This window comes from Rhopilema esculentum, chromosome 20 (genome assembly GCF_057945365.1).
Source record: "Rhopilema esculentum isolate cy_ngs chromosome 20, ASM5794536v1, whole genome shotgun sequence".
NCBI classification, from domain to species: Eukaryota; Metazoa; Cnidaria; class Scyphozoa; order Rhizostomeae; family Rhizostomatidae; genus Rhopilema; species Rhopilema esculentum.
In genome coordinates, this window is record NC_142834.1 from 3,870,517 (window position 1) to 3,885,978 (window position 15,462).

The 15,462-nt window shown below is 30.0% G+C and overlaps 1 protein-coding gene across 4 annotated transcripts in view; it reads left to right on the forward strand.

The window, feature by feature from the left end:
• The window catches only part of LOC148957825 (uncharacterized), a 114,395-nt gene extending 99,020 nt beyond the window's left edge, over nucleotides 1-15,375 (forward strand). Inside the window, exons 1-2 of one of the 4 annotated variants that reach the window (XR_016145041.1) lie at nucleotides 12,458-12,568; nucleotides 14,286-15,375. Coding sequence is in view for 3 of the 4 variants with exons in the window: in XM_089114426.1 (XP_088970552.1) it covers nucleotides 14,286-14,465 (180 nt within the window). In the remaining variant the exon portion in view is untranslated. Of the gene's footprint in view, nucleotides 1-12,457; nucleotides 12,569-14,285 lie in introns of those variants that run through there. The other 3 variants (XM_089114426.1, XM_089114427.1, XM_089114425.1) reach the window with 3 other exon arrangements.
• The last annotated feature ends 87 nt before the right edge of the window (nucleotides 15,376-15,462 follow it).

The window sequence follows — 15,462 nt, forward strand, 5'->3', positions numbered from 1 at the left end:
AACTCTTTCTTTAAATCCATTAAATCTTTTTATTTTTCTTTTTTTCTCTTTGATACTTTAGAGCATTATTTGTTTTGCTGGCCCCGTCCTCTTTTCGTCAAATTAATCCTTGATAATCCTCACTTGAAACTCATTCTTTAAATCCATTAAATCTTTTTATTTTTCTTTTTTTCTCTTTGATACTTTAGAGCATTATTTGTTGTGCTGGCCCCGTCCTCTTTTCGTTAAATTAATCCTTGATAATCCTCACTTGAAACTCCTTCTTTAAATCCATTCAATCTTTTTATTTTTCTTTTTTTCTCTTTGATACTTTAGAGCATTATTTGTTGTGCTGGCCCCGTCCTCTTTTCGTCAAATTAATCCTTGATAATCCTCACTTAAAACTCCTTCTTCAAATCCATTAAATCTTTTTATTTTTCTTTTTTTCTCTTTGATACTTTATAGCATTATTTGTTGTTCTGCCCCTGTCCTCTTTTCGTTAAATTAATCCTTGATAATCCTCACTTGAAACTCCTTCTTTCAATCAATTAAATCTTTTTATTTTTCTTTTTTTCTCTTTGATACTTTAGAGCATTATTTGTTGTTCTTCCCCTGTCCTCTTTTCGTTAAATTAATCCTTGATAATTCTCACTTGAAACTCCTTCTTTAAATCCATTAAATCTTTTTATTTTTCTTTTTTTCTCTTTGATACTTTAGAGCATTATTTGTTTTGCTGGCCCCGTCCTCTTTTCGTCAAATTAATCCTTGATAATCCTCACTTGAAACTCCTTCTTTAAATCCATTAAATCTTTTTATTTTTCTTTTTTTCTCTTTGATACTTTAGAGCATTATTTGTTGTGCTGGCCCCGTCCTCTTTTCGTTAAATTAATCCTTGATAATCCTCACTTCAAACTTCTTCTTTCAATCCTTTAAATCTTTTTATTTTTCTTTTTTTCTCTTTGATACTTTAGAGCATTATTTGTTGTTCTTCCCCCGTCTTCTTTTCGTTAAATTAATCCTTGATAATCCTCACTTCAAACTCCTTCTTTAAATCCATTAAATCTTTTTATTTTTCTTTTTTTCTCTTTGATACTTTAGAGCATTATTTGTTGTGCTGCCCCCGTCCTCTTTTCGTCAAATTAATCCTTGATAATCCCCACTTCAAACTTCTTCTTTCAATCCTTTAAATCTTTTTATTTTTCTTTTTTTCTCTTTGATACTTTAGAGCATTATTTGCTATGCTGCCCCCGTCTTCTTTTCGTTAAATTAATCCTTGATAATCCTCACTTAAAACTCCTTCTTTCAATCCATTAAATCTTTTTATTTTTCTTTTTTTCTCTTTAATACTTTAGCGCATTATTTGTTGTGCTGCCCCCGTCCTCTTTTCGTTAAATTAATCCTTGATAATCCTCACTTCAAACTCCTTCTTTCAATCCATTAAATCTTTTTATTTTTCTTTTTTTCTCTTTAATACTTTAGAGCATTATTTGTTGTGCTGCCCCCGTCTTCTTTTCGTTAAATTAATCCTTGATAATCCTCACTTAAAACTCCTTCTTTAAATCCATTCAATCTTTTTATTTTTCTTTTTTTCTCTTTAATACTTTAGAGCATTATTTGTTGTGCTGCCCCCGTCTTCTTTTCGTTAAATTAATCCTTGATAATCCCCACTTCAAACTCCTTCTTTCAATCCATTAAATCTTTTTATTTTTCTTTTTTTCTCTTTGATACTTTAGAGCATTATTTGTTGTGCTGCCCCCGTCCTCTTTTCGTTAAATTAATCCTTGATAATCCTCACTTGAAACTCCTTCTTTCAATCCCTTAAATCTTTTTATTTTTCTTTTTTTCTCTTCAATACTTTAGAGCATTATTTGTTGTTCTGCCCCCGTCCTCTTTTCGTTGAATTAATCCTTCATACTCCTCACTTGAAACTCCTTCTTTCAATCCTTTAAATTTTTTATTTTTCTTTTTTTCTCTTTGATACTTTAGAGCATTATTTGATGTGCTGCCCCCGTCTTCTTTTCGTTAAATTAATCCTTGATAATCCCCACTTCAAACTCCTTCTTTCAATCCCTTAAATCTTTTTATTTTTCTTTTTTTCTCTTCAATACTTTAGAGCATTATTTGTTGTTCTGCCCCCGTCCTCTTTTCGTTGAATTAATCCTTCATACTCCTCACTTGAAACTCCTTCTTTCAATCCTTTAAATTTTTTATTTTTCTTTTTTTCTCTTTGATACTTTAGATCATTATTTGATGTGCTGCCCCCGTCCTCTTTTCGTTAAATTAATCCTTGATAATCCTCACTTGAAACTCCTTCTTACACTTGAAAATCCATTCAATCTTTTTATTTTTATTTTTTCTCTTCAATACTTTAGAGCGTTATTTGTTGTGCTGCCCCCGTCCTCTTTTCGTTAAATTAATCCTTGATAATCCTAACTTGAAACTCTTTCTTTAAATCCATTCAATCTTTTTATTTTTCTTTTTTTCTCTTTAATACTTTAGAGCATTATTTGTTGTTCTGCCCTTGTCCTCTTTTTGTTAAATTAATCCTTCGTTAAATCTTTTTATTTTTCTTTTTTTCTCTTTAATACTTTAGAGCATTATTTGTTGTGCTGCCCCCGTCCTCTTTTCGTTAAATTTATCCTTGATTATCTTCTTTTGCAAGTCCTTCTTTCAATCCATTAAATCTTTTTTTTCTTTTTTTCTCTTTAATCCTTTAGAGCATTATTTTTTGTTCTGCCCCCGTCCTCTTTTCGTTAAATTAATCCTTGATTATCTTCTTTGGAAAGTCCTTCTTTCAATCCATTAAATCTTTATATTTTTCTTTTTTTCTCTTTAATACTTTAGGGCATTATTTATTTCTTCTGCCCCCGTCCTCTTTTCGTTAAATTAATCCTTGGTTATCCTCACTTGAAACTCATTCTTTCAAATCATTGAATATTTTTATTTTTTTTTCTCTTTGATACTTTAGAGCATTATTTGTTGTGCTGCCCCCGTCCTCTTTTCGTTAAATTAATCCTTGATAATCCTGACTTGAAACTCCTTCTTTCAATCCATTAAATCTTTTTATTTTTCTTTTTTTCTCTTTAATACTTTAGAGCATTATTTATTTGTTCTGCCCCCGTCCTCTTTTCGTTAAATTAATCCTTGATTGTCTTCTTTTGAAAGTCCTTCTTTAAATCCATTAAATCTTTTTATTTTTCTTTTTTTCTCTTTGATACTTTAGAGCATTATTTGTTATGCTGCCCCCGTCCTCTTTTCGTTAAATTAATCCTTGATAATCCTCACTTGAAACTTCTTCTTTAAATCCATTAAATCTTTTTTTTTTTATTTTTTTCTCTTTGATACTTTAGAGCATTATTTGTTGTTCTGCCCCTGTCCTCTTTTTGTTAAATTAATCCTTCGTTAAATCTTTTTATTTTTCTTTTTTTCTCTTTGATACTTTAGAGCATTATTTGTTGTTCTGCCCCTGTCCTCTTTTCGTTAAATTAATCCTTGATAACCTTCTCTTTAAACTCTTTCTTTAAATCCGTTAAATCTTTTTTTTTCTTTTTTTCTCTTTGATACTTTAGAGTATTATTTGTTGTGCTGCCCCCGTCCTCTTTTCGTTAAATTAATCCTTGATAATCCTCACTTGAAACTCCTTCTTTCAATCCCTTAAATCTTTTTATTTTTCTTTTTTTCTCTTCAATACTTTAGAGCATTATTTGTTGTTCTGCCCCCGTCCTCTTTTCGTTGAATTAATCCTTCATACTCCTCACTTGAAACTCCTTCTTTCAATCCTTTAAATTTTTTATTTTTCTTTTTTTCTCTTTGATACTTTAGAGCATTATTTGATGTGCTGCCCCCGTCTTCTTTTCGTTAAATTAATCCTTGATAATCCCCACTTCAAACTCCTTCTTTCAATCCCTTAAATCTTTTTATTTTTCTTTTTTTCTCTTCAATACTTTAGAGCATTATTTGTTGTTCTGCCCCCGTCCTCTTTTCGTTGAATTAATCCTTCATACTCCTCACTTGAAACTCCTTCTTTCAATCCTTTAAATTTTTTATTTTTCTTTTTTTCTCTTTAATACTTTAGAGCATTATTTGATGTGCTGCCCCCGTCCTCTTTTCGTTAAATTAATCCTTGATAATCCTCACTTGAAACTCCTTCTTACACTTGAAAATCCATTCAATCTTTTTATTTTTATTTTTTCTCTTCAATACTTTAGAGCGTTATTTGTTGTGCTGCCCCCGTCCTCTTTTCGTTAAATTAATCCTTGATAATCCTAACTTGAAACTCTTTCTTTAAATCCATTCAATCTTTTTATTTTTCTTTTTTTCTCTTTAATACTTTAGAGCATTATTTGTTGTTCTGCCCTTGTCCTCTTTTTGTTAAATTAATCCTTCGTTAAATCTTTTTATTTTTCTTTTTTTCTCTTTAATACTTTAGAGCATTATTTGTTGTGCTGCCCCCGTCCTCTTTTCGTTAAATTTATCCTTTCTTATCTTCTTTTGCAAGTCCTTCTTTCAATCCATTAAATCTTTTTTTTCTTTTTTTCTCTTTAATCCTTTAGAGCATTATTTTTTGTTCTGCCCCCGTCCTCTTTTCGTTAAATTAATCCTTGATTATCTTCTTTGGAAAGTCCTTCTTTCAATCCATTAAATCTTTATATTTTTCTTTTTTTCTCTTTAATACTTTAGGGCATTATTTATTTCTTCTGCCCCCGTCCTCTTTTCGTTAAATTAATCCTTGGTTATCCTCACTTGAAACTCATTCTTTCAAATCATTGAATATTTTTATTTTTTTTTCTCTTTGATACTTTAGAGCATTATTTGTTGTGCTGCCCCCGTCCTCTTTTCGTTAAATTAATCCTTGATAATCCTGACTTGAAACTCCTTCTTTCAATCCATTAAATCTTTTTATTTTTCTTTTTTTCTCTTTAATACTTTAGAGCATTATTTATTTGTTCTGCCCCCGTCCTCTTTTCGTTAAATTAATCCTTGATTGTCTTCTTTTGAAAGTCCTTCTTTAAATCCATTAAATCTTTTTATTTTTCTTTTTTTCTCTTTGATACTTTAGAGCATTATTTGTTATGCTGCCCCCGTCCTCTTTTCGTTAAATTAATCCTTGATAATCCTCACTTGAAACTTCTTCTTTAAATCCATTAAATCTTTTTTTTTTTATTTTTTTCTCTTTGATACTTTAGAGCATTATTTGTTGTTCTGCCCCTGTCCTCTTTTTGTTAAATTAATCCTTCGTTAAATCTTTTTATTTTTCTTTTTTTCTCTTTGATACTTTAGAGCATTATTTGTTGTGCTGCCCCCGTCCTCTTTTCGTTAAATTAATCCTTGATAATCCTCACTTGAAACTCCTTCTTTAAATCCATTAAATCTTTTTTTTTCTTTTTTTCTCTTTGATACTTTAGAGAATTATTTGTTGTTCTGCCCCTGTCCTCTTTTCGTTAAATTAATCCTTCGTTAAATCTTTTTATTTTTCTTTTTTTCTCTTCAATACTTTAGAGCATTATTTGTTGTGCTGCCCCTGTCCTCTTTTCGTTAAAATAATCCTTGAATATCTTCTCTTGAAACTCTTTCTTTAAATCCATTAAATCTTTTTATTTTTTTTTTTTTCTCTTTGATACTTTAGAGCATTATTTGTTGTTCTGCCCCTGTCCTCTTTTCGTTAAATTAATCCTTGATAACCTTCTCTTTAAACTCTTTCTTTAAATCCGTTAAATCTTTTTTTTTCTTTTTTTCTCTTTGATACTTTAGAGTATTATTTGTTGTGCTGCCCCTGTCCTTATTTCGTTAAATTAATCCTTCGTTAAATCTTTTGATATTTCTTTTTTTCTCTTTGATACTTTAGAGCATTATTTGTTCTGCTGCCCCTGTCCTTATTTCGTTAAATTAATCCTTCGTTAAATCTTTTGATATTTCTTTTTTTCTCTTTGATACTTTAGAGTATTATTTGTTGTGCTGCCCCTGTCCTTATTTCGTTAAATTAATCCTTCGTTAAATCTTTTTATTTTTCTTTTTTTCTCTTTGATACTTTAGAGCATTATTTGTTCTGCTGCCCCTGTCCTCTATTCGTCAAATTAATCCTTGATAATCCTCACTTTAAACTCCTTCTTTAAATCCATCAAATCTTTTTTTTTTCTTTTTTTCTCTTTGCTACTTTAGAGCATTATTTTTTGTTCTGCCCCCGTCCTCTTTTCGTTAAATTAATCCTTGATAATCCTCACTTGAAACTCCTTCTTTAAATCCATTAAATCTTTTTTTTTTCTTTTTTTCTCTTTGATACTTTAGAGCATTATTTGTTGTTCTGCCCCTGTCCTCTTTTCGATAAATTAATCCTTCGTTAAATCTTTTTATTTTTCTTTTTTTCTCTTTGATACTTTAGAGCATTATTTGTTGTGCTGCCCCCGTCCTCTTTTCGTTAAATTAATCCTTGATAATCCTCACTTGAAACTCCTTCTTTAAATCCATTAAATCTTTTTATTTTTCTTTTTTTCTCTTTGATACTTTAGAACATTATTTGTTGTTCTGCCCCTGTCCTCTTTTCGTTAAATTAATCCTTGATAACCTTCTCTTTAAACTCTTTCTTTAAATCCGTTAAATCTTTTTTTTTCTTTTTTTCTCTTTGATACTTTAGAGTATTATTTGTTGTGCTGCCCCTGTCCTTATTTCGTTAAATTAATCCTTGATAATCCTCACTTAAAACTCCTTCTTTCAATCCATTCAATCTTTTTATTTTTCTTTTTTTCTCTTCAATACTTTAGAGCATTATTTGTTGTGCTGCCCCCGTCCTCTTTTCGTTAAATTAATCCTTGATTGTCTTATTTTGAAAGTCCTTCTCTAAATCCATTAAATCTTTTTATTTTTCTTTTTTTCTCTTTGATACTTTAGAGCATTATTTGTTGTGCTGCCCCCGTCCTCTTTTCGTTAAATTAATCCTTGATAATCCTCACTTGAAACTCCTTCTTTGAATCCATTAAATCTTTTTTTTCTTTTTTTCTCTTTGATACTTTAGAGCATTATTTGTTGTTCTGCCCTTGTCCTCTTTTTGTTAAATTAATCCTTCGTTAAATCTTTTTATTTTTCTTTTTTTCTCTTTAATACTTTAGAGCATTATTTGTTGTGCTGCCCCTGTCCTCTTTTCGTTAAATTATTCCCTGATAAATTAATCCTTGATAATCCTCACTTGAAACTCCTTCTTTCAATCCATTAAATCTTTTTTTTTCTTTTTTTCTCTTTAATACTTTAGAGCATTATTTGTTGTGCTGCCCCTGTCCTCTTTTCGGTAAATAAATCTTTGATTATCTTCTTTTGAAACTCCTTCTCTAAATCCATTAAATCTTTTTATTTTTCTTTTTTTCTCTTTGATACTTTAGAGCATTATTTGTTCTGCTGCCCCTGTCCTCTATTCGTCAAATTAATCCTTGATAATCCTCACTTTAAACTCCTTCTTTAAATCCATCAAATCTTTTTATTTTTCTTTTTTTCTCTTTGATACTTTAGAGCATTATTTTTTGTTCTGCCCCCGTCCTTTTTTCGTTATATTAATGCTTGATTTTCTTCACCTGAAACTCCTCCTTTAAATCCATTAAATCTTTTTATTTTTCTTTTTTTCTCTTTGATACTTTAGTGCATTATTTGTTGTTCTGCCCCTGTCCTCTTTTCGTTAAATTAATCCTTGATAACCTTCTCTTTAAACTCTTTCTTTAAATCCGTTAAATCTTTTTTTTTCTTTTTTTCTCTTTGATACTTTAGAGTATTATTTGTTGTGCTGCCCCTGTCCTTATTTCGTTAAATTAATCCTTGATAATCCTCACTTAAAACTCCTTCTTTCAATCCATTCAATCTTTTTATTTTTCTTTTTTTCTCTTCAATACTTTAGAGCATTATTTGTTGTGCTGCCCCCGACCTCTTTTCGTTAAATTAATCCTTGATTGTCTTATTTTGAAAGTCCTTCTCTAAATCCATTAAATCTTTTTATTTTTCTTTTTTTCTCTTTGATACTTTAGAGCATTATTTGTTGTGCTGCCCCCGTCCTCTTTTCGTTAAATTAATCCTTGATAATCCTCACTTGAAACTCCTTCTTTGAATCCATTAAATCTTTTTTTTCTTTTTTTCTCTTTGATACTTTAGAGCATTATTTGTTGTTCTGCCCTTGTCCTCTTTTTGTTAAATTAATCCTTCGTTAAATCTTTTTATTTTTCTTTTTTTCTCTTTAATACTTTAGAGCATTATTTGTTGTGCTGCCCCCGTCCTCTTTTCGTTAAATTAATCCTTGATAATCCTCACTTGAAACTCCTTCTTTGAATCCATTAAATCTTTTTTTTCTTTTTTTCTCTTTGATACTTTAGAGCATTATTTGTTGTTCTGCCCTTGTCCTCTTTTTGTTAAATTAATCCTTCGTTAAATCTTTTTATTTTTCTTTTTTTCTCTTTGATACTTTAGAGCATTATTTGTTGTGCTGCCCCCGTCCTCTTTTCGTTAAATTAATCCTTGATAATCCTCACTTGAAACTCCTTCTTTGAATCCATTAAATCTTTTTTTTCTTTTTTTCTCTTTGATACTTTAGAGCATTATTTGTTGTTCTGCCCTTGTCCTCTTTTTGTTAAATTAATCCTTCGTTAAATCTTTTTATTTTTCTTTTTTTCTCTTTGATACTTTAGAGCATTATTTGTTCTGCTGCCCCTGTCCTCTATTCGTCAAATTAATCCTTGATAATCCTCACTTTAAACTCCTTCTTTAAATCCATCAAATCTTTTTATTTTTCTTTTTTTCTCTTTGATACTTTAGAGCATTATTTTTTGTTCTGCCCCCGTCCTTTTTTCGTTATATTAATGCTTGATTTTCTTCACCTGAAACTCCTCCTTTAAATCCATTAAATCTTTTTATTTTTCTTTTTTTCTCTTTGATACTTTAGTGCATTATTTGTTGTTCTGCCCCTGTCCTCTTTTCGTTAAATTAATCCTTAATAATCCTCACTTGAAACTCTTTCTTTAAATCCATTAAATCTTTTTATTTTTCTTTTTCTCTTTGATACTTTAGAGCAATATTTGTTGTTCTGCCCCTGTCCTCTTTTCGTTAAATTAATCCTGAATAACCTTCTCTTTAAACTCTTTCTTTAAATCCATTAAATCTTTTTATTTTCTTTTTTTCTCTTTGATACTTTAGAGCATTTTTTTTTGTTCTGCCCCGTCCTCTTTTCGTTAAATTAATCCTTGATAATCCTCACTTGAAACTCCTTCTTTCAATCCATTAAGTCTTTTTTTTCTTTTTTTCCCTTTAATACTTTAGAGCATTATTTATTTGTTCTGCCCCCGTCCTCTTTTCGTTAAATTAATGCTTGATTTTCTTCACTTGAAACTCCTTCTTTAAATCTATTAAATCTTTTTATTTTTGTTTCTCTTTGATACTTTAGTGCATTATTTGTTGTTCTGCCCCTGTCCTCTTTTCGTTAAATTAATGCTTGATTTTCTTCACTTGAAACTCCTTCTTTAAATCCATCAAACCTTTTTATTTTTGTTTCTCTTTGATACTTTAGTGCATTATCTGTTGTTCTGCCTCTGTCCTCTTTTCGATAAATTAATCCTTGATAATCCTCACTTGAAACTCCTTCTTTCAATCCATTAAGTCTTTTTTTTCTTTTTTTCCCTTTAATACTTTAGAGCATTATTTATTTGTTCTGCCCCTGTCCTCTTTTCGTTAAATTAATGCTTGATTTTCTTCACTTGAAACTCCTTCTTTAAATCCATTAAATCTTTTTATTTTTGTTTCTCTTTGATACTTTAGAGCATTTTTTTTTGTTCTGCCCCGTCCTCTTTTCGTTAAATTAATCCTTGATAATCCTCACTTGAAACTCCTTCTTTCAATCCATTAAGTCTTTTTTTTCTTTTTTTCCCTTTAATACTTTAGAGCATTATTTATTTGTTCTGCCCCCGTCCTCTTTTCGTTAAATTAATGCTTGATTTTCTTCACTTGAAACTCCTTCTTTCAATCTATTAAATCTTTTTATTTTTGTTTCTCTTTGATACTTTAGTGCATTATTTGTTGTTCTGCCCCTGTCCTCTTTTCGTTAAATTAATGCTTGATTTTCTTCACTTGAAACTCCTTCTTTAAATCCATCAAATCTTTTTATTTTTGTTTCTCTTTGATACTTTAGTGCATTATCTGTTGTTCTGCCTCTGTCCTCTTTTCGTTAAATTAATCCTTGATAATCCTCACTTGAAACTCCTTCTTTAAATCCATTAAATCTTTTTATTTTTCTTTTTTTCTCTTTAATACTTTAGAGCATTATTTGTTGTGCCGCCCCTGTCCTCTTTTCGTTAAATTAATCCTTGATAATCCTCACTTGAAACTCTTTCTTTAAATCCATTAAATCTTTTTATTTTTCTTTTTTCTCTTTGATACTTTAGAGCATTATTTGTTGTGCTGCCCCTGTCCTCTTTTCGTTAAATTAATCCTTGATAATCCTCACTTGAAACTCCTTCTTTAAATCCATTAAATCTTTTTATTTTATTTTTTTTTCTTTTATACTTCAGAGCATTTTTTTTGTTCTGCCCCTGTCCTCTTTTCGTTAAATTAATCCTTGATAACCTTCTCTTTAACCTCTTTCTTTAAATCCATTAAATCTTTTTATTTTATTTTTTTCTCTTTGATACTTTGGAGCATTATTTGTTGTGCTGCCCCTGTCCTCTTTTCGTTAAATTAATGCTTGATTTTCTTCACTTGAAACTCCTTCTTTAAATCCATTAAATCTTTTTATTTTTGTTTCTCTTTGATACTTTAGTGCATTATCTGTTGTTCTGCCTCTGTCCTCTTTTCGTTAAATTAATCCTTGATAATCCTCACTTGAAACTCCTTCTTTAAATCCATTAAATCTTTTTATTTTTCTTTTTTTCTCTTTAATACTTTAGAGCATTATTTGTTGTGCCGCCCCTGTCCTCTTTTCGTTAAATCAATCCTTGATTTTCTTGTTTTGAAAGTCCTTCTTTAAATCCATTAAATCTTTTTATTTTTCTTTTTTTCTCTTTAATACTTTAGAGCATTATTTGTTGTGCTGCCCCTGTCCTCTTTTCGTCAAATTAATCCTTGATTATCTTCTTTTGAAAGTCCTTCTTTAAATCTATTAAATCTTTTTATTTTTCTTTTTTTCTCTTTAATACTTTAGAGCATTATTTGTTGTGCTGCCCCCGTCCTCTTTTCGTTAAATTAATCCTTGATTATCTTCTCTTGAAACTCCTTCTTTCAATCCATTAAATCTTTTTTTTTCTTTTTTTCTTTTTGATACTTTAGAGCATTATTTGTTGTTCTGCCCCTGTCCTCTTTTCATTAAATTAATCCTTGATTTCTTCACTTGAAACTCTTTCTTTAAATTCATTAAATCTTTTTATTTTTATTTTTTTCTCTTTGATACTTTAGAGCATTATTTGTTGTGCTGTCCCTGTCCTCTTTTCGTTAGATAAATCCTTGATAACCTTCTCTTTAAACTCTTTCTATAAATCAATTAAACCTTTTTACTTTATTTTTTTCTCTTTGTTACTTTAGAGCATTATTTGTTGTGCTGCCCCTGTCCTCTTTTCGTTAAATTAATCCTTGATAATCCTCACTTGAAAATCCTTCTTTAAATCCATTAAATCTTTTATTTTTCTTTTTTTCTCTTTAATACTTTAGAGCATTATTTGTTATGCTGTCCCTGTCCTCTTTTCCTTAAATTAATCCTTGATAATCCTCACTTGAAACTCTTTCTTTAAATTCATTAAATCTTTTTATTTTTCTTTTTTTCTCTTTGATACTTTAGAGCATTATTTGTTGTGCTGTCCCTGTCCCCTTTTCGTTAGAGAAATCCTTGATACCCTTCTCTTTAAACTCTTTCTTTAAATCCATTAAACCTTTTTATTTTTTTTTTCTCTTTGATACTTTAGAGCATTATTTGTTGTGCTGCCCCTGTCCTCTTTTCGTTAAATTAATCCTTGATAATCCTCACTTGAAAATCCTTCTTTAAATCCATTAAATCTTTTATTTTTCTTTTTTTCTCTTTAATACTTTAGAGCATTATTTGTTATGCTGTCCCTGTCCTCTTTTCCTTAAATTAATCCTTGATAATCCTCACTTGAAACTCCTTCTTTAAATCCATTAAATCTTTTTATTTTTCTTTTTTTCTCTTTAATACTTTAGAGCATTATTTGTTGTGCTGTCCCTGTCCTCTTTTCGTTAGATTAATCCTTGATAATCCTCACTTGAAAATCCTTCTTGAAATCCATTAAATCTTTTATTTTTCTTTTTTTCTCTTTGATACTTTAGAGCATTATTTGTTGTGCTGTCCCTGTCCTCTTTTCGTTAGATAAATCCTTGATAACCTTCTCTTTAAACTCTTTCTTTAAATCCATTAAACCTTTTTACTTTATTTTTTTCTCTTTGATACTTTAGAGCATTATTTGTTGTGCTGCCCCTGAAAATTGAAATACGTTAAAAATCTTTCTAATTTGTGGCGATCGATTGCATTTAACGATGGCATTAGACAATATCATTAAAGTTCAAGCTTGTGGGTCAAAAAGTTTTTCATTCAAAGAAACTGCGTACTTTTTGACCTACTAAACAGGTATGAAAAATATTTGACGAGTACCAAAATTAACATCTACTTATCTTTATACTAGAATCTATAAAATTAATACCTAGTAACTCATTTATGTGACAGAAATATAAGATAATGATAAATTTTTAAAAAATTGAGTTTTTCTGTGGTTACAAGAGTCTAGATAAATTGTAGCTGTTGAATTCACATTCCAATTACACAGCTATCCAAATAATGAATGAAAGTTTTGTCACTGTCGGAAAGGTACCAATTTTTAAATGTTTTTAAGGAAGATGCTAAAACACTAATCTTGGAAGACTAGTCCCATCTCTACAAATTCTTGTTTTGGCGAGGCTATAGAGTCCCTTCACTATATCTTCTCTTAGATAAGGAGGGGGGCTTCTTTCTCTTTAGAACATATGATTTCAACTCTTGGAACGATATACTGGTTTAGTAAGAGCGTTGTTGGTTCTTTTACGAATGATTAGTTTTGGATTATAAATATTTTAGATATATATACAATTTCTCACCTCAGTGTTTGAAGATGCAAAAAGTTAGCACAGCTTGTTTTTCTTGTCCAAAACACGAATTATCATTTAAACTATGTACACAACTTTAATACAACAGCTCAATAAAGGGGATTAGCTAAAACATAGCAAATAGACAAGCCAGGCTACAAAGCGAATGTAAACACAATAGAAATATTAGCTGTTCTGCGTGAGTGCAAATATATCGTTGAATATATGGCCGATTAAGTGCAAACAAAATGTCGTCTTATAAGTTCATTATACTCTGTCACAATTTCGACAGATCGTTTACCCCACTCCTAAAGTAAACATTAATCGATCTAGTAAGGGAGGTTTAGAACCATAAAGAGGTGTTTGACTTGAGTTTTGTTGGATCTCAACTATTGTAGTTTTTCCAGTCTGGTTTTTAGAGACACACGTGCTCTAGAGAAGCCAGAGGTTTAATGAACTGATCATCGAAACTGTAAAAGCATTCACTACGATTAGAGAAAATTATTGTTCTTTCTTATTTTTATTCCCAATCTTGTTAGAAGAGCACAACACATTTAAATTCTGCTCCAAACGCACTCTTTTCGTTGGGTACAATAAGCCACTAACAAACTTACTTCTTCAATAGTTAGAGTACTAGCTTACATTTCACTGGAAGTTATTGGCATAAAAACTAAAAATGAAAATAAAATAAGATAAAATAAAATAAGTTATCGATTTATGTTCTGACGTTGTATACTCTGAAGAGTGTCAGACGAAAAGCTTCAGAAACATGTTTCAAAAGTTCGTCTTTTTCAAAGCCATTTTGGAAATGAAATATATAAATATAGCGAAATGATTGTTTCACAGAAAGGCTGTAGTGCTACATCAAATAAAACAATGATAAAAGAACATTTGGATATATCCTTCTTGTTTGACATTTTATTCGTCAATTATTCTACCAGAAAGATAACAAACTCTCTTTTGACATTTTCTTTTCGCGAAGTTATTTAATATATCAACATATTTGTTTCCCAGGTGATAAATATTTCGCTGTTGATCTATGCATACAGACAAGAGAGCACTCTCTCATTATTTTGAAATAACATCTTATTCTTTTCTATAGGATTACACAGGCCTGCCCTTTCTATATGCTTAATATCCTTATAGACAAACAAATTTTTTGATCACACAACATTTAAACACAATGACTCATTAATTATGAACCTTGATAATTTTTTTCCTTTCAGGCGAAACGTGCAAATATATCAACAGTCATTTTACCAGAAGGCAACAAAAAAGACTATGACGACTTGCAAAATTTCATAAAACAAAACTTGGAAAAGCATTTTGTTAGTAACTACGATAAGGTATACGAAATAGCACTGAATTATTCGGAAAACAATGCAGAGCAAGACAACAGCTCGTAGAATTATATATACTATTATTAGCTATTTACTTCCGATTTAATTCTATAAAACATTAAAGTTGGGTATTTTACAATTTTAAATGTAAATCTCAAAACCTGCCTATAACCTTCACCGAGTATATTTAGTATCAGCTTTAGATAATACCCGTGGAGAAGTATGTAATTAATCAAGAAAATAAGATTTGTAGGCAAAATAAACGGAAAAGAAGCCCAGTGTTTCTAAATTATCGATAAGCCGAACGTTATATTTTCCAGATTTTTTCTAGATCCGGGAAACCAGTTTCCTTTTTCAAATGCCAAAAATTTTCAATTCTCTAAATAACAAGATGAATGCCCCTTGCAACACCCGGCGATGCGATAACGTTTTCATCGTTCAATGGGCTAGTCTTCCCTTTGTTCTTTCACTAGATCATTTTGCTTGAAGGAAAACAAAGGATTGAGTTGGGGCTACTCCATAGAAAATAAAAACTACAATGATTAAACAAGTGTGGATTATACACAGGTTTTTATTGTCCTCGTAATTATTTACAAGAATTACATCCCGCAGGTAGACTTTTTATCCATTAAATAGATGGTATACAGTTAATCCGTACTTTATATATGTATAAATTTCATCTGTATTAGCGAATGCGAGAGAAAAATATGAGTCTGACGAGCGAGGTCTGAAGTCATCCTTGAGTGATTCCTTCGCAACTTTTATGCCTTGGCTACTTTTGATATCTCTTTTTATCAAAATTTCTTTCCCTGGCTTTTTCTAACAAATTTTAGATAGTTACAGCTACATCAAATTTATTCTTCCCCAACAATTTAACTTAAGGCAGTTCTTTGTCAACATGGATTCTTCTTCTCAATTTTTTAGTATTGCAATTTTTGCGTCCGTAATAAATGTCGTCGTTTTCTTTGCCTTTTTAGCTAGCTTTTTCTTTAAAATATAATTAGTGCCTCTGATTTTCCATATGGCCAAAAAGCAGTTGTTTGAAAACAGTAAAGATGTCTTC